The 19,539-nt window shown below is 50.3% G+C and overlaps 1 protein-coding gene across 5 annotated transcripts in view; it reads left to right on the forward strand.

Annotated features, from left to right (window-relative positions):
• Window positions 1-19,539, forward strand: part of SDK1 (sidekick cell adhesion molecule 1) — a 659,503-nt gene that overhangs the window by 487,000 nt on the left and 152,964 nt on the right. For all 5 annotated transcript variants that reach the window (XM_058442285.1, XM_058442281.1, XM_058442284.1 and 2 more), the window contains one exon: window positions 17,587-17,696. In XM_058442285.1, coding sequence (XP_058298268.1) covers window positions 17,587-17,696 — 110 coding nt within the window. The remainder of the gene's footprint in view (window positions 1-17,586; window positions 17,697-19,539) is intronic.

Genomic DNA, 19,539 nt, shown 5'->3' on the forward strand with positions numbered 1-19,539 from the left:
GGTGGTGGTGGGGAGCCCATTCAGCTGGCTTCTGTATTCTTTTGATGTCTCCATCATTCTTTGAGCACTTCCTTATCTTCTGGCACAAGATGTTCCCAACTCATCTTGTTCTTTCTCTCTTCTTTCCCAGCCATTTCTCCAGAGAACCTGAGGTTAGTGCAGTGGAGAGTGGGATTTAGAAACCAAGATCCAGGCAGTAGTGTGCTCATTGCTACTGGGGCATCACTGCTCCCAGCTAGGAAATGTACATATATCTATAGCTAGATCAGTTTCTATGTCTAGCCACATATTCTGAAAAGCATTATTTCACACTATCACCTCCAAATACAATGCAAAACCTTCAGTTTATGTGAGCTTCCCCCTTTCTGCCTCTCTGCCAGCCCTTCTCTGGCTCCCAGCATCCTCAGTGTATGCATTTTTTGCTGAATTCCACTCTATGTGGCCAGTCTCATGATCAAAGTGGGCTGCTGCCCTGCTTGGACACTGTTCTGCTTGGATGCCTTCTTTGCCCAGATCCTGACCCCTGACTGGACTCTTTCACACCCTGCTCTGGGAAGGGGAGGATGACTGCTACCTTTAAAATTTTTTCATATAAACTTAAGTTATCAAAGTCTAACGTGACTGCACTATCTTCCTTCCAGGACTTAAGTACAGGACTTAAAAATTCCTGAAGTCCAGTCAAGTCATACTTGTTATATGTCCAGCATGTCAACTCTGCCTTACTTTTCTATATCCACAAAGGCAACAATCCTTATTGGGGCATCCTGTCTCATAGTGAGCACTGGCTTAGATTTCTCCACATTTGCCATTTTCTTTTCTTTTTCTTTTTTTTTTTTTTTTTTTGAGACGGAGTCTTACTCTGTCACCCAGGCTGGAGTGCAGCATCATGATCTGGGCTCAGTGCAGCCTCCACCTCCCAGGTTCAAATGATTCTTGTGCCTCAGCTTCCTGAGTAGCTGGGATGATAGGCACGTACCACCACACCTGGCTAATTTTTATATTTTTGGTAGAGATGGGGTTTCACCATGTTGGCCAGGCTGGTCTCAAACTCCTGACCTCAGGTGATCCACCCACCTCGGCCTCCCAAAGTGCTGGGATTACAGGCGTGAGCCACCGCACCCTGCCAAGAGCAAGGTATGCTTTTAACAATGATGAATGAGCAGGCATCTCTTTAAACACCTTCTGAGAGTGTTTCACTTGCAGGCCAGTGTAGATAAGAGCCACCGTTCAGCCTTCTACAGACTCAAGCAGAATACACTCCAACCCTCCACATCACCACCCAACACCTTTACGGCTCCGTCCAGGGAAAGAACAGTTCTGCAGCCCCCTCTTCTCATTCTTACTGTTGGAATTCTGGCCACACATTCTTTTGGGGAACTCCACACTGCTTCTCTCCAGTGCCACCTTCCTGGCCTTCATCACATTCCACGGATCATCTCTGACTCATCCCCTAGGAAAGACACCATGACATGCAGCGAGCAGAACAAAACCGTCAGGGGTATAGACACTTGCAGCACAGGCTTTGGGATCAGAGCAACAGGGCCCGGAATCCCAGCTCCACCGCTTTCTAGCTGCGTGGCTTTAGGGAAGTCTTTTAGGTCATGTTCTTTAGCTGTAAAGCCTGAATAAGAGTGCCTGTCTCACAGGTGATTGAGAGAGCTAGAACATGGTGTTACATTGACTTCTCTGAGGTGTACACACTTCTGCTTTCTGTCGAGCTTGAGCTACTTTACAAACGCATCTCCTCTGAGAAACCTGCCAGCCCCTGAGGCCATCTGTGGCTCTGTCTCAGCCTCCATCTGTGCTTGCCCACCCCCGTCCCGTGATCCTCCCAGGACGCCTGGCTCTCATTCCCCAGCCACTTCTCTGAGAATGTCCCATGGGCTCCCTGGTCCAGGCAGGCTCCAGAGGCACCCATGAAGACCAGCTATCCTAAACTCCAGGCAGCGGGGCCCTTGAGGCTGTAACTAGTGTAGATGAGGCCTCTGGGGCCTCCTACACCTCACCCCCTTTGAATGGGATGCAAAACAAACCCAGGCCTTCTCTGCTGCAGGGAGACTTCAGGGTTCCCTCTCACAGCCTCTCACCGGGGAAGCAGTTGTTGACTCCTAGTCTGTGCCTGGCCCTGGGCTAGAATTTGGGGAGGAGAAAGACTCCGGAGCACATGGTCTAGATGCAAAGTCATTAATCACATAGGAGCCAGGGAGGTGATGTCAGAGAGGTCTGCTGGGGCGCCGGGAGGACACTGAGGAAGGAACAACAGAACCCGCCAGTTGGGTGTGGAGGGCCCAGGAAGGGGACAACAGCCAAGCCCCATCTCGAGGCTCCATGAACGTGAACCCAGATGGAGAGCAGCAGAGCGGGACAGGGACGAAGGCTCCCACCACAACACTCTCTGCCAGAAGAGTGTCCACGTTTCTTCCCTTTGATCCACTTTTCAATCATACATTCTTTGCAGAAAAGTTTCCTTTAGATGCTAACCATTTTTAAAAGTGCACCAAGAAGGTTTTATTACTTGGAGTTATCTTCAGTGAATTATGGAGTGAAGGATCCTAATCATTGGAGGAACCCATTGAAAGGCCCTGTAATAAGTTGATTCTCAGATGTGGGTTGCAAAAAAAAAAAAGCAGCAGCTTTTATAGGTATTTCTGGCTCAGTAATGCTTTGCTTAATTAGTAACCTTTGACTGTAGAGTGAGCAAAACATCTCTTTGAGCATTTTTATGGTGCACCGTAAAAGGGAGAATGCAAATGTTATATGTTTTCATTTGCCACTCCTGTTTGTCTGCTCAGTTACCTCTGTAAACCCCTGCCATTCACAGCCATTTGTTGTGCTCTAATAGCCAAAATAACGTCTAGTCTTCTCAAAAGCCTGCCCTGAGCAGAGTTTTCCATAATGAAGATGCTAGTGGTAACACTTTAGGTACAGCTAAAACTGTTTTCATTCTGAAAATGGAAAGCAAAAAAAAAAAAAAAAAGTCCCACTTAGTGCTTATTTGTGCATAATAGTAGCCATTTTCTTAGAAGAAACTGTTTTAGAGAGTGTTATGGACTAATAAAATAAAGCACAAGTCTGTTTAGTGCTGGGCTCTCTGTAACTAAAGAGTAGTGGAGATGGAGCAGCCGGGCGCCCAGGCGTCCCCAGGTAGAATACTTAGAGATGCCGAGGCTGCCGGCGGCGTCGACAGCGACAGCGTTTGGAATGACGCATGCCTCAGTGAAGTTGGGGGCGTGAAGCAACGCTGTCTGTCTCCTAAGCACACGCTGTGCCGAGGGACCGGATCCTGGGCTGATGGATGAGAGGCCACGGGCTGTGTTTCATTTTGCTGTTTGCCGAGGCACTCACCTGCGAGGACGTCTTGCAGGATGTATGGGGCTTTCTGTTTCTCTAGCACGCCCTTGATCCAAAGCCTCTTGCAATACACTTCTCCCAGAGGTGAATCCTGGGGAAAATGTTGTCTCAGCAGATGAGTGTATCTGCTTTCCCGTGTCAAAAGTTGAAGCCCATACAATCCGGGGGCAGTCCCCTTTTTGCCTAAATGGCCAGGGTGTTTTTTTGGTTTTTTTTGAGACGGACTCTCACTCTGTTGCCCAGGCTGGAGTGCAGTGACATGATCTCCGCTCACTGCAACCACCGCCTCTCAGGTTCAAGCGATTCTCCTGCCTCAGCTTCCCGAGTCCAGTAGCTGGGATTACAGGCATCTGCCACCACGCCCAGCTAATTTTTGTATTTGTAGTAGTGAGGGGGTTTTGCCATGTTGTCCAGGCTGGCTTCGAACTCCTGACCTCAAATGATCCACCCACCTCAGCCTCCCAAAGTGCTGGTATTACAGGTGTGAGCTACCACACCCGGCCCAGCCAGGGGTTTGAAAGCCAAATGGATTGCCCTGGAATTCCGGGGTGGGATTGCCCTTCTGCAGAACTTGCTTCTGCTCCACTCGCTCCTTTAATCCCCATGTGCTGACACTCGCTGTGGTCCAGTGCTGTGCTAGACGCAGGGGCCTCAGAGGCAGGTACAAAGAGAACCTGCCTTCAGTGAGTAGGAAAGAGAGACTCAGCAAAGAAGCAAGATACCAAGACCTCATGGCCAGTGGCTGTGCCACAGAGGGAGAAGCAAAGGACCGAGACCTCAGAGGAGGTTTCCTTTATTGTTATCAAACCGGACTTGTGGACCTGCCTGGCACAGCAAAGCCAAACCATTGACATCAGGATTGCAGCGAGAAAAAGTGAGGTGTTTCTTTCAGGGCACCAGGCCAGGAGAATCGGGTCACTCATGCCTAAGACCTGACCTCTCCTATGGCTTACAGTAAGGATCTATAAAGGCAGAGAGGCAGAAGCTTCAGGCAGAGTCAAGCATCAGGACACAGAGGTGACACATTGGTTTGACCTAAAAGGACATCTTGAAGCAGGAACCCACAGGTTATAGGTAAATTCAAAGATTTTCTGATCTGTGATCGGTTAAGGGGGTGAAGTTTTGTCTAAACATTTTGGATCAGCAGAAAAGAACATTAGCTCTGGCATGAGGGTGTGACTTCCTCCAGGTTCCTTAGGAAGAAATTTAGAACAAGCAGCAGAGGTCAGAGTTCCGTCTTCAGCTCCCCCATGTCTGAGGTCTATGGGTAGCGGACCTGCATAGCCAACCCATTCGGTGGGAGTCCAGGTTTCTGAAAAACAACTCAGGGACATGTGGTAAGATGTCACTTTAGTTTCTATTGGGAACCAAGCATCTCCTGACTCTAGCTTCCTTGGCTATTGTTTTCAGCTACTTTTTACCTTCTTGTTTGTCAAGTTGCTCCTTTATTTATTTATTTATTTTTAATTTTTATTATTATTTTTTTTCCCGAGACGGAGTCTCACTCTGTCTCCCGGGCTGGAGTGCAGTGGCGCGATCTCAGCTCACTGCAACCACTGCCTCCTGGGATCAAGTGATTCTCCTGCCTCAGCCTCTCGAGTAGCTGGGATTACAGGTGCCCACCACCACACCTGGCTAATTTTTTGTATTTTTAGTAGAGACGGGGTTTTGCCATGTTGGCCAGGCTGGTCTCGAACTTCTGACCTCAGGTGCTCCGCCCGCCTCGGCCTCCCAAAGTGCTGGGATTACAGGCGTGAGCCACCGTGCCCAGCCTTGCTCATTTACTTCTCAGGGCTAGCTAGGTGCCTGGAATTTCTCTTGAAGGAACTCAAGATTTTTCTTTATTTCCATGTTTGGGGGCCCACCAGTCCCTACGAGGGGTTCCTGCTTTATCTCATTATGAGGATCGTCCTTTGAAAAATAGGCAGTATGGACATGTTGGTAGAGACCTGTCCTGAAACGTAGCTGTAAAGCGTCCGCTTTCCTGTGCGTGTCTTTTCTGTGATTTGCTTTCCTCTCTTCAAAAGTCCACAGTGTTTACGAGCACATCAGGCAATGTCAAGGCTTAGCAATCCCAGAGACTCCTGGAATAAGACACTCAGATCCCCTCACTCTATGTTTAATGCCGCCAGCGTTTCGTCTGGAACCAGGCCTGGCTGTGGCAGGGCAGAGCCAACTCTGGGACCTGCGTGGATTTGTGTGGCCACAGGCAAGGCCAGGGGAAGGCGAGGTTACCTGGTAAAGCCAGCACCAGAGAAGAGCTTTAGGCACCTTAGCGACGAACCACCCTCCCGGCAATGGTTGTTAGGGGTGTGGGGGACCGTCCCTGAGAGCTGGCTGGTTGGCAGAGGATGGAGAACAGAGGCTGGTGGCCAACCATGCCGGGATGGGTTGTGGGACCTCTGTAAGCCTCAGTTTCTTCATCATAAAATACAGAGACCAGCAGTTCATTTAACACTTTAGCATGGGACTAGCACATATTAGACATTTAATAAGTGGAAGTTCCTAATAATAAAAATAATGAAGTCAAGGCAAGTGTTTAGCATCCAAGAGGGCTGCTTGAGACACTATGACCTTCAGAGGAAAGACCTCCTTCCCCAGAGGGAGGCCTGTGGAGTGTGCAGAGCCCTGTCCTAGAAAATACCTGGGAAACCAAGCAGAGGCCAGCAGGGCAGGTTCAGGCAGGATGAGCACCACACAGGAGCTGAGAATCGGGGGCCGGGGACACTGAAACCCCCATGGTGGTCACCATGGTCAGAGAACCCAGGTCTGCGAAGTCCCCAGTGACTGTGAGGATCTGCAGCCCAGGAAGAGACAGCCTGGGCTCAAACACCCACAGTGGCAGTGAAAGACAGGCTGGTGCTACTCACAGTGCACTCAAGCAGAACCACGAACTCGCACAGCTTGAAAATGGTAAATCCAGCAGTCCCCGTCTCTTTTTCCCAGTAGAAACTGAGTTTAGGAACAGCAAGGAGGCTTCTCACCCAGCACACTGGGTTCCCAGGCTTCACCCAGCTGGGCAGAGGGTCAGGAGCAGCCCATCTCTGCAGAGGCATTGGCCTGTTCCTGCCCCACCCCACCTCGCAGCAAACAAAGATGGCAAGACGGCCTGGGCTGGCTCTGGGTGAGGGGCTCACCTGGGTCAGGAAGCAGACAGCTCCTGTATGGCCAGGGGCTCTCAGGTTGCTGTGTTTAGTACAGTAACGTCCTGTATTTATTTATTACATGGTTACCGTCTTTGTCCTCCCAGGAACACAAGCTTAGTGAGAGCAGGGACCTTGTCTGTGCAGTGCCGGTTCTCTCCTTGGCACCCAGAACAGGGTCTGCTGCATAGAAGTAAGGCATCATGCCAGAAGGCACCTTTGAGCAGGTGGACAGAGCATCGTACACACACCATCTGGGACAGACATAGCCCCAGACAGACATATTGGGCCGCCCAAGGCCCAATAAAGTTTCCAACCTTGATTGACTTCACTGTCCACCTGGCCACCTGTTACCTCTGCAGGGAGAAATTCTAGTGTGCCCTGTCTCTTGCAGGTTCATAAGCCAAATGCTTTTATCCCATCACTTCAAGATCTGGGGCTGGGGGTTTCTCATCACTACTTCTGTCTCCTCCTTCCCTCATTATGGATGGACGTGAGACCTGTCTGTGGCCCTTTGGATAAGTATCCGTCAGCATTTCGGTCGTAATAAACCCTGACTGTAGTTGAATTTCTTTTTCATAATAGGAGGAACAAGAGTGACATTATTTCTGAATAGTCAGTTGCACATGCACAGGAGAGCTGTCATCGGCCCTAATGACGCCTTCCATAATCCCATGGTCATCTGGGTAAATTTGCCGAGATGGGCCTCATGTTTTGTTCTGGTGTAATGTCTCTGCCTAAGCGTTTAGGTACTGGGGAGACAGGTGACAATGACATACATATTCAGAAATCTCAGAATGTTTCTTGGTTGCTCGACTGTCCATAATAACACACTCACAGTGACTTTTCTCTCTTATTTCTCAACCAGCATACAACATCTGTATGAGATGAATGGTGGAAAAGGGGCCTTTTTGTTAATTCGTCTGTCAGATCCATTGAGGTCCTATTATGGGACCTTTAAAACTACCACAGGAGAGGAAAATACTGCAGCATAAGTGACAACTCAAGTGGGACCGAAGGAAGTGTTTTACCACAAATGTCATTTTCGAAAAATAGAGGTCAACATGTATATAAATCACAACCGTCAAACTAAATTAAATTTTATGAGACTCATATTTCCCCGTTCTTTCCGAGGACCATTCCCTGCTCTGATTCCTTCATCCTAATTCTCTTGTTGGATTTTTTTAGATTTGCCTGTGTGTTTCATTTTTCCAGCCATTAGGTTTTATATTTCTTTCCTTCATTCGTCCATTCACCCAGCAAACATTTATTAAGCACCTACTGTTTTATAGATTTTATTGTTCCAGGTATCATGCTACATATTAGATTACTAAGGTGAAAACCGTTTAGTTTCTCCCTCCAGGAATTCATAATTTTCAGGAGGAGGGATGTGGGAGGAAGGATGGAAATGTAGTCGGTTTTTTGTTGTTGTTTTTTTTGTTTTGAGATAGGGTCTCGCTCTGTCACCCAGGCTGCAGGTGCAGTGGGACAATCTTGGCTCACTGCAGCCTCAACCTCCCAGGCTCAAGCAATTCTCCCACCTCAGCCTCCTGAGTAGCTGGGATTATAGGAGCACACCACCATGCCTTTTTTTTTTTTTTTTTTTTTTTTTTCTGAGTCAGAGTCTTGCTCCGTCACCCAGGCTGGAGTGCAGTGGCGTAATCTCGGCTCACCACAAGCTCCGCCTCCTGGGTTCATGCCATTCTCCTGCCTCAGCCTCTCCAGTAGCCAGGACTATAGGCGCCCGCCACCACGCCCAGCTAATTTTTTTGTATTTTTTGTAGAGACGGGGTTTCACCGTGTTGGCCAGGATGGTCTCGATTTCCTGACCTTGTGATCTGCCCGCCTCAGCCTACCAAAGTGCTGGGATTACAGGTGTGAGCCTCCGTGCCCTGTCGACACTTGCTTTTTTTTTTTTTTTTTTTTTTTTGAGACGGAGTCTCACTCTGTCCACCAGGCTGGAGTGCAGTGGCGCGATCTCGGCTCACCACAAGCTCCGCCTCCCGGGTTCACGCCATTCTCCTGCCTCAGCCTCCCCAGTAGCCGGGACTATAGGCGCCCGCCACCACGCCCAGCTAATTTTTTGTATTTTTAGTAGAGACGAGGTTTCACCGTGTTAGCCAGGATGGTCTTGATCTCCTGACCTCGTGATCCGCCCGCCTTGGCCTCCCAAAGTGCTGGGATTACAGGCGTGAGCCGCCGTGCCCTACTGACACTTGCTTTTTTTAAAAACTCACTGATCTATCAAAATAGTTCAAGCAAGAGGTTGGGAGCTTCTAAATCAGGGTCCTACCACTTAAATCAAGCAAATGTAAGAGAGGATGTGGAGGAGACCCCGCCACGTGCAGCAAGGGTCAGGGGGACAGAAGGAGCACTGACCCTCGATGACAGAGGACGATGGTGTTCTGACCAGAAATAGGGCCTTCCACAGGAGGAGCCCGTCTTGGGAGGAAGATCACGGTTCTGGGGTGAGGCTGTCGCGTGTGAGCTGCTCGAGCTCAGAAGCGTCTGTCTGGGTGGGTAGGAAGGAGGTCTTGCACCCAGGTCTCTGTCTCCTTGTGGAGGGACAGGAAGGGCCCCAGGAAGGAGGCCTTGCAAGAGAGAGAAAAGAGGAGGCAAGGACAGACTCAGGAGGGGCTTCATTTGGGGTTGCTGGGGCAGAGAAAGGGCCAGATGGGGAGTAGAGGGAGAGCGAGAGAGCCGGCACCCCAGGAACCTAAGCGTAGAGCTCAGGATCGGGGGACAAAACCCATCACTCCACAGCCCTTCTGCCTCTGAAGATCCAAAGAATATTAAACAGTAGAGACAAAACAATGACAACCCGGAAAGGCAGAAGTCCCAAGGGAAGGGCTGGGAATCCGGAGCTGGGCTGGTTCAAAGCCTAAAGCCTCCTTGGGAGTGAAGATAAATGCAGCACAGCGTCGAGTCCCCTGCCGGCTCGTCGGGTGTGCAAACTCTGCAGATTTGTTTGGGGGAACTGACCTCTGGGCCTTACTGGGCCTTCCTGGTTTCCTGTACCTTTGCCAGAAGCCCCCATCTGTCCCTCCCTCTGTAGGCGCCCTCCAGCTGCCGCCTCTTGGGAGGCTTCATCTGGCTGTGGTGGGTGTGGGGAGCAGCCCTCAGAAGCAGGGGTACTCGGTGTCGGTGGAAGTTGCTAGACGTGCAAGTTTTCCTGCTGACACCAGAGTTTCAGCTGGGCAGGGTGCGCCTGGCTTGGCAGGTTTCCATGGAAGGGGTTCTGGAGCGTCTTTTTCTCTTCCTCTTAGCTCTGGATGGAGGGGGGCCGCCTCCTCGCGTCCCTCCTTCCCTCCCCACACGCAGCTGCACCTTGTCTGCTTCATCTCCATGTGCAAAATTACCTTTGGGGTGAGGTTAATTAACTGTCCTCTGAGCAGCCATTGACCCTGGCCTCTGGAGTGCTGAGCTCATCATGGCCATCATAGCCTCCCAGCAGGGGTGTTCCTGGTCCTGCCCAGCCCACCAGTTTCCACCAGTTTTCCCAGAGGCCGGATCTCATGTGCACAAACAGACCAAGCCTGCTGGCCCGCTGGCACCAAACCCCAGCCAGACCTGGGAGTGGTCAAGCCGGGGGTGTGTGGTGGGCGGCAGCATCCCCGTGGGTATAACGGACAGACAGCGCCCCTAATGGGCCTGAAGGACCGCCCCTGCCAGGTGGCATTTGAAATAGATGCCATTTCTGCCTTTGTCCTAAATATTGTAAAGTGCTGTTTATTAGCCTTAAAAAAAAGTTAAAAAAAAAAGAAAAAAGCCCTTCAAAATCCCAGCTTCCCCACAGAGCTTTTTGTTTGTTTGTTTGTTTGTTTGTTTTTAAGACAGAGGCTCACTCTTTCACCCAGGCTGGAGAGCAGTGGCGCGATCTTGGCTCACTGCAAGCTCCACCTCCCGGGCTCACGCCATTCTCCTGCCTCAGCCTCCGGAGTAGCTGGGACTGGGTTTCACCGTGTTAGCCAGGATGGTCTCGATCTCCTGACCTCGTGATCCACCCGTCTTGGCCTCCCAAAGTGCTGGGATTACAGGCGTGAGCCACCGCACCTGGCCCCCCACAGAGCTTTGATTTGTTTTATCTTTAAAGAATTCTGCCTCCCTCTACGTCAGCCCGTTGTTAATGAGCACCCAGTTGCTTCTAGAACACTCTGTCTTGGCCTTGAAATCTAACTAGAGAGCCAGAGGAGCCCAGCCAGGGTTAAAGAACTTCTGTCTCTCACGAAAAAGAGTCCTGGTTTCTCCAGACAAAAATGTAAACCTTTTATTATAGAAATTTCAGTTTCTCCCCTAGAGGTCGCTAAGTAAAGTTACATTTTTGGTGATCATCTGTTTTGGAGCTCCGTGTAAAACAACCCATTTTCAGTACTGATTTTTAAATCATTCGCATGTTCATTTGTAAATTCGTTCATGCGTTAAACACCAAGTTGAGGCTGGACCCTGGAAGAGATGCTAGAGGGGCAGGGATGGGTGAGACCCTTGCCTTGCCTCAGGGCGAGTCTACAAGCAGCCAGAAGTGATGACACAGCGTGGTGAGAGGACTCAGAAGCCGAGGAGAAGGAGTCAGTGCCATGGGGGTGGTGCACTGCAGCAGGGCTTGCCACACTTTTTCTGTAAAGGTCCCGATAGTGAATACTTTAGGCTTTCCAGGTCAGACGCTCTCTGTTACAGCTCCGCAGTTCTCCTGCAAAAGCATGAAAGTAGCCAGCAGCCACACAAACCAGTGAGTGTGGCTGTGTTCCAATAAAACTTTATTTACAAAAACAGGAAGTGGGCCAGATTCGGCCCCTGGGCCAGAGTTTGCTGACTGCAGTACTAGAGCCCTGCTTGTTTCTGTTTGAGACGGGGTCTCCCTCTATGGCCCATGCTGGAGTGCAGTTGCATCATCACCACTCACTGCAGCCTAGACCCTCAGAGCTCAAGCTATCCTCCTGCCTCAGCCTCCAGAGTACCTGGGACTACAGGCATGCACCACCACACCTAGCTAGTTTTTGTATTTTTTATAGATATGGGGTCTCACTATGTTGCCCAGGCCGGTCTTGAAGTCCTGGACTCAAGCAAACCTCCCGCTTTGGACTCCTGCAGTGCTGGGATTATAGGTGTGAGCCACTGAACCTGGCCTAGAGCCTGCTTTAATAAACCTGCTAGAGGCCATCATGTTAAAGAAGGTAATTGTGTTTGACTTACTGATTGTTGATTTGGCCCAGACTCTGTGAAGTTAGATGCTACCTCGTAGAAGATTATAAGTTGCAAAGCCAGAGGTCGCAGTTATATTGCTGTCATAGCCAGTTTTATTTCTAACTTTTTGATCTTATTGAGCATTCTTTCTTCCGTTCACTCTACATACTTTGACATATATTCCCCTCCGAACCAGTTTTACCATCCTACTAGTTCCTCATTAATGAGTGAAATAAATCTTTGACACACACTATGTATTTGTATGAGAATTTGTATGTGTGTGTGTATTTGTTTATTTTTGAGGCAGGGTCTCGCTCTGTCATCCAGGCTGGAGTGCAGTGGTGTGATCATAGCTACTGCAGCCTTGATATCCTGGGTTCTGATGATCCCCCTGCATCAGCCTCCTGAGTAGCTGGAACTATGAGCTGTGCCACCATGCCTAGCTAATTTTTTTTTAAATTATTTTGTAGAGATGGGATCTCCCTCTGTTTCCCAGGCTGGTTTTGAACTCCCGGGCTCAAGAGATCCTCCTGCCATGTCTCCCAGGAGTTGTGTTTGTTTGTTTGTTTGTTTGTTTGTTTATTTATTGTTTATTTATTTTATTCTTTTGAGATGGAGTCTCACTGTCACCCAGGCTTGAGTGGAGTGGCACAATCTCAGCTCACAGCAACCTCCACCTCCCAAGTTCAAGCGATTCTCCTGCCTCAGCCTTCCAAGTAGCTGGGACTACAGGCACGTGCCACCACACCCAGCCAATTTTTTGTATTTTTAGTAGCGACGTGGTTTCACCATGTTGGCCAGGCTGGTCTTGATCTCTTGACCTCGTGATCCACCCACCTCAGCCTCCCAAAGTGCTGGGATTATAGGCATGAGCCACCACGCCTGGCCTGGGAGTCGTGTTTTAAATGAATGCTTTGACGATGATCTGCACTGTGCTGGGGGTACACTGAAGAGGATATGGGAGCACAGAATTAGGACATAGATTCTGGCAGCCTGGCGGGGGCAGTGAGCGGCTGAGAGGGATGCTGTTCAGAGGCTTCCCAAAGGCCCGGATGCTCTCCAGATTCCAAAGGAGTCAGCCAGTTGCAGAGAGGAGGGGTGGAAGGAGCAGACACACTCTGAGAGGGGGAAGAGTGGTGCGGGGGGACAGGTGTTGGAGACTGCATGATGCCTCCAGGTAATGACAAACTGCGGCCACAGGAGGAAGTGAAGGCAGAGCCTGATAGAGCCATGTGGCGCCTGCCTGGGTTCACCAATCATTTGGCACCTGTTCCAATCGACATCTTTCAAAAAAGGAGACCAGGCACTGGGTGGGAAGGGCAGGGGAGTTTGACCTTTGCTGCCACCTTCAGTGGTCCACCCTTGTCCCAATCCGTTGGTCCTGGCCCTGAAACTGTTTTATGCTCAGCAAAACAACAGCCCTGTAGATAACCAGACACTCGCTGCTGAGAAGGCAGGTGAGGGGGTCATCTCATGGAGAATGGCCACAGGGCCTAGGAAAGGCTCCCTCCTCAGGCTCTCCTGGCGGGAAAGGATGAAGTGGAGATCGGCCGCCCCACTGGCACCCATTTCTTTTTTCTTTTTTTGTTGTTTGAGACGGAGTCTCGCTCTGTCGCCCAGGCTGGAGTGCAGTGGCGCAATCTCGGCTCACTGTAAGCTCCACCTCCCGGGTTCACGCCATTCTCCTGCCTCAGCCTCCCGAGTAGCTGGGACTACAGGCACCCGCCACCACACCCGGCTAATTTTTTGTATTTTTAGTAGAGACGGGGTTTCACCATGTTGGCCAGGATGGTCTCAATCTCCTGACCTCGTGATCTGCCCACCTCGACCTCCCAAAGTGCTGGGATTACAGGTGTGAGCCACCGCGCGTGGCCGGCCCCCGTTTCCGACCGTGCAGTGGTTTTCCAGCATCTCTGCAGAGGGAGCCGCACGCCCGGCTTTCTCAGAGAAACCCGATGAGCCTGGCTGCCTCTTGCTGCGCTTTCCCCCACTCTCCTGCTCTCTCAACGCTGCGCGTGCCTTTCTCTCCCGGGAAGCCTCCCAGGCCTTACTGGTTCTCTTTCGTTCCTCTTGGTCATGGGGGTGGAACAGCCCTGAATCCCAGAGCCGCTGCCCTGACCACTGCTGACCCCGCAGCAGCCCCTGTGGCTGAGAGCATGCCCTGAGTGCCCAGTGCCTGAACAGGATGAGGGAGCCCACAGGGTCAGGAAGCCCCCAGGCCTCAGGTGAATGCTTCTGGGGCCAGGAAAGCAGCCAGACAGACTGAATCCATACATGCTGAGCATCCAGGCCAGAGGAGGGCAGGGAGCTCTAGGCAGAGACCCCACCCAGGACCCCAGCGTTCCTCAGTTTTGTTTATTTCTCCCTCAGGCAGCCGAAGACACACATCCAGGGTGGGGATGGTGGGGCTGCAGGGGCCAACCACAGGAAGGAGACTTGGAGTCGCCTAGCAAGGGTGAGCGAGCGTCCACAGTCAGCTTGGGGTCTTGGAGAGTAAGTTGAACCTGCCAGGCGTCTGTTTCCCGCTCACACATGCACAGACCAGGCAAGGACCTGGAAGGCAAGAGGCTGCCAGGCAAAGCGCCCACCGGTCACTTGGCACCGTGAGCTACGCACATGAGCCACATGTGCCCTGACTGCTGGCTCTTTCCTTAGCGCTTATGCGTGATTGATAAATAAAAGGTGCTAAATTGACGGCCTGAAATTGAAGTCATCCCTTTTTCTTCCTTTCTTCCTTTTTTTTTAAAAAAACAAACAAAAACCATATTTTTCCTGAAATCGCCCAGTGCTTTGGTTTAACACCCAGAGGATTGGTTTCACTAAGAGGAGCCCACCTAAGTCACCGGGGACTCTGAAACCACTAAACCATGCCACGGGGCCAGCATTCAGCAGGGAGGCACTTTGCACTCAGTAAAACCTAACTAAAATGTGGGGCTTGGTCCTCCCCACTTCCCAGTATCTGGTCCCAGCCCGCCCATGACCCGCATCTCCTCCCCTGCGACACCGCCCAGGCAGCCGGGGGCCTCCCACGGAAGCCTGAGCAGCTTGTCTTGCTTGCCCTTCCCTCTGTGCTGTGGTGCGCGTTCTCCGTTACCTGGAGGCCTGTAAGGTGTCGTGAGCTGTGCTGATATGGGACAAACATTTGGTGACCTTGAATGAGCCACTCTTTTTCTGGGCCTCAGCTTCTTTCAGCGTAACATGGGCTGGAATAATATCCTCCAGCTTCCTAGCTTATCGGCTGGCCCATTCGTGCATCAATTGCACAGATAAATATTGCACAGCCCCTCTCCACTAGATGCTGTGCCGGGGCCAGAGCTTTCAAGCCGACTTGAGTGAGCTCCCCTGAGATCCCCGGATCCTGAAGTTCATTCTGTTTTGCCCATTAGGATTGGATGGCTCCAGTCTCAGCATTGTGCTCCTGGGTCCCTTCCCTCTTCACAGACGCGATGGAGGGAGGCGGCTGCCATGGGCCCTGATGGGGGATAGGGAGGCCTCTGACCTGTCTGACTCAAGAGCTAGTCCAACCCCAGGTTCGCCTAGACCCCTCCCTTCTCCAAGATGAGTGCTCTGTGGAACCTTAATCTATCCACATAACTCTTGTTTTCTGTGTCTCTGAAGTGAGGATTTGAGGGTTTCGATGGCTACCCCAGTGCTGAGAACTGGCTCACTTTGGCTGAAGTGAGGATTTGAGGGTTTCGATGGCTACCCCAGTGCTGAGAACTGGCTCACTTTGGTGCCAGGGGACTTGCCCCCTTCGCCTCTGGCTGTGCAAGCTGCACAGTCTTTTCCTAATTACACCACCCTGTGGTTTTGCCGACTTCGGGCTATTCATTATCTACGCCAACCTCCAGGTCGTTCTCTACCAAATGTTTTTGGCCAGTCATTCTACATTTCATTTTACTGTTTCTTTTTTTCATTGAGGTGAAATTCACCTCACATAAAATTAACCATTTTAAAGAATACCATTCACAACTTAGTAGATTCCCAGTGCTGTGCAGCCACCATGTCTGTCTAGTTCCAAAACATTTTTATCACGCCACAAAGAGACCTCATACCCAATAGCAGTCACTTCCCATCCCCTCCTCTCCCCATCCCCTGGCAACCACTAACCTGCATTCTGTCTCAATGGATTGAAAGATCCCGGACATTTCATAAACTGGAATCATGCGGTGCGTGGACTTTGGGTCAGGCTTCCTTAGCTTTGCATCAATCATGTTTTGAGATTTGTCCATGTGGTAGCAGGTGTGAGTGCTTTGTTCCTTTCTATGGCTGAATCCTGTTCCATGGTACAGAGAGTCCTTTTGTTTATCCACTCAGTGCTAGGCGTTTGCCTTGTTCACGGCTTTGGCTGTCATGACTAGTGCCCTAGGAGCATGTGCCGGCAGGTATCTGTTAAGACACCTGTTGTCTGTTCTCTTGGGTCAGTGGCTGGGGGCAGAGTTGCTGGCTCATGCAGTGACTCTGTGTGTAACTTTTGGAGGAGCCACTGACCATGTGGATGTTTTCAGCTGAGAGTATTGAGAATTTTGCTCTTTGCTTTTCGAGTTCACTAGGAAGCAAGCCACCAGTACGGCTGCTTACACAGTCTCCTCTGCATCCATGTCTCTAGTTTACCAAAGTCGTTTTGAATTCTCCTGCCACCCTCCCAAGACTTGGCCACCCGCCAACTTGGTTTCCTCTGCACACTTAGTGAGCACGTTTCCTATCCCGTCATTTAAGCCACTTACGAAGTGTTAAATGCACCAGGCCCCAGGCCAATCCCCCTCCAGCAGCCAGTTTGTCCTGACATGCTCTCCATGCTTGCAGCCAGCCTTCTCTGTGTCCCTTGCATCCCCCAGAGCCACACGACCACACGAGACCAGAGTGTGCTTGTGATGGGGCTGCAGAGATCTCCAAAGATGAGCTCCAGGGCTCTCCTGGTGGGCACAAGGCCGTGGCTGTCTCCCCCGTGGTTCCCTTGCTGGTGCGGCTTGTGTGGCACCATCAAGGGGGAGAGAGGGACATGGTCGGCTTGGGGCAGCAGCAGTAGAAGCGGCACTGGCACTTGGGTTTCTTCAAAGCACAAGGATGAGTGAGAGGTGGGGCTCAGGGCCAGATTAGGGGACACGAACATGCTACTGAGCAGGGTGACGGTGTGGAGCTCCCAGACAGGGAGGAAAATTAGCACGAGGCAGACTATGGCGCAGGAGCAAAGACTCGGGAGAGGCAGAAGCTGGGGAACTTGGAGGGCACCTGCAGGCATTGCCAGCAGACCCGGAAAAGGCAAGTCTCTGTTGAAGGGAGAGGCTCTTCCCTCATCAACACTGCCAGGAGGCGGTTTCTTTAAATCTTAAGGGGACTCGGCCTCCCGATCTGGCTTCCAGGACAGAAGCCTCGTCCTTCCCTGCCTAAGGACCTTCCTTATGCTGTGGGCCAGCAATGGTGTCTGTTTGGTGTGTGTTTGGGGCAGAAAGGGTTGGGGTAGAAGCTGGACCCCCAGCCTGCGCCCACAGCTCTGTCACTGCTCACCATGGTCCTGACCAAGTCTTCCTCTCCGGGCTCTCTCTGAGCCCTCACTTGTCAAACAGGAGGAAGAATGAGATGGTATGGAAGGTCCCTTCCATCACTGATGGCCTCCAAGCCCTCAGAGGTTTGTTCCCAGGGGTTTCACTGTTTGGGTCCAGTCCTTCTGCAGCCCAGTTCTTGACTGTGAGCTTTTGACTAAAACTCACCCAGACTTGATGGTGGGCATAGCAAGAGCCTGTATCTCTAAGGCACAAGAGGGGGTTGTGCAGGACTCAACTTGTCCCAGGTGTGGGGACGCCTTGCAGCCCTGCCCAGCTCACCAGGTACCAGCAGGTGCACATGGTCTACTGGGCAGCCTCAGTCCCTAAGGCATGTCCATCCCATCTCAGTGTCTCCCTCTGCACAGGTGGGAGCTATCGGTGACGACGAGGAGTGGGTCACCCTCTATGAAGAGGAGAATGAGCCTGATGCCCAAACGCTGGAGATCCCAAACCTCACACCCTACACTCACTACAGGTGAGAACAGCAGTGATAAGCTGTTACAGGAGGAAACGCTGGCAGCCCAGGCAGGTGGCTTCTGTTGGCAATAGTAAAACCCAGTCGTACATATGCAAATGAGATGTTTCCTAGTGGTAATAACACTACATCAAAGCCTTAAGGAGCAGGTGGGATGCATAGCTGGGTGTTATTCCAAGGGAGATGATAGGCAGATGTTAGACTCATGAGGCTCCTTCTATCAGTACCAGCTGGCAAAACACCCCATAGAAATGGCCCACTGTTACTATATTAGGCCGAATAACCAAGAACCACAGGCAGCAGAGACGTGGCACTTTACCAAACTCCACCACCTCTGGAGGCTATTAACATGCCGTGTGCAAACAAAGCAGATGTCCTAGGAAGATCCTTCTGCTCCCCTTCCCAAGCAGGGCCCAGGAGCTGCTAGTCTCACTTATCAAGCAATTAACATGCCATTTAACCTTTAGCTTCTTGATCCCCGAAACTGATCCGGGCAGTAAATCCTTGGCCTTAACAAAGGGTAGGTTGATCATGAGCTGTTAGTACTATGATCACTTCCCATAAGGCCTTTGAAGGAGATGGAATTTCCAGTTATCACCAGATGTTGAGTTTGATAATGTCATTGTTCTGCCAGGATGGATACATTTCATACGATTGGAGAATGAAAGAATAGGAATTACTAATTCAGGGACTAAAAGGTGAAATTACATCATTGTGAAGAATTTTTCTTTCCGGCACAAAACCAAAGTTAGAGTTAAAAAAAAAAAAAAAACCTAATGAGAGATGCTGTTTAGCTTCTATTCATTTTAACATCCTTCAGAAGCTTAGAACAGACAAATCAGGACACAATACACTGGGTTTTAAAGAAAAACGTTTAGCTTAAAATGAGCTGCTGGGATTCAAGACTTACCATGTGAAATTAACTGAAGCTATGTAATTATTTCAAAGAACAGAAACTGTAAGTAGAGATCAGTGTCCCTGTCTGAAACTCAGGTACATTTGGGGAAACCTCTATAGTAAATGTGTATGTACACACTTGGGATTTTTTTTCTTGTATGTAAATTGAATTCAAATAATTGTTTATGTATATATAAAGAAGAGACAGAACTGAAAGCATTCCTCTAGATTTTAGAGTACATCGAACTCTGCCCTCATTTTATAGTTAAGGAAACGGAGATCATCTGATTTGCTGAAGGTCTCACAGTTACTCATTGGATTGGAATCACAGAGTGTGATGTGAGCTGATAGAGGCCTCAGTTACCTTACAAAGTTTATTCTGCCAAGGTTGAGGATGTGCCTGTGACCCAGCCTCAGGAGATCCTAGCAACATGTGCCCAAGGTGATCAGGGCACAGCTTGCTTTTATACATTTTAGGGAGACATGAGACATCAATCAATATATGCAAGGTGAACATTGGTTCAGTCTGGAACGGCAGGAAAGCTTGAAGCAAAGGCAGGAAGACACCAAGCGGGGAGGGGCCTTGCAGGTCACAGATAGGTGAGAGACAAAGGGTCACATTCTTCTGAGTTTCTGATGAGCCTTTCCAAAGGAGGACATCAGATCTGCACTGATCTCAGTGAGCAGAGGGATGACTTTGAAGAGAATGAGAAGCAGGTTTGCCCTAACGCAGCTTGTGTTTTCCTTTTAGCTTAGTGATTTGGGGTTCAAGATATTTTCCTTTCACCCCTCATTCTTCTCCTGAACCAACAGAAAAAGAGGAGCAGGGTGCCGTTGGTCATTTAAAACACTGGACTTCAAAACTGCCATTTGGTGGTGACATCCTGACATTCTGATTCTGTCCCATAGCTACTTGCACTTTAACCCCTCGAGGTTATCCTAAACT

Source organism: Hylobates moloch, unplaced genomic scaffold (assembly GCF_009828535.3).
Source record: "Hylobates moloch isolate HMO894 unplaced genomic scaffold, HMol_V3 SCAFFOLD_1, whole genome shotgun sequence".
Classification (NCBI taxonomy): Eukaryota; Metazoa; Chordata; class Mammalia; order Primates; family Hylobatidae; genus Hylobates; species Hylobates moloch.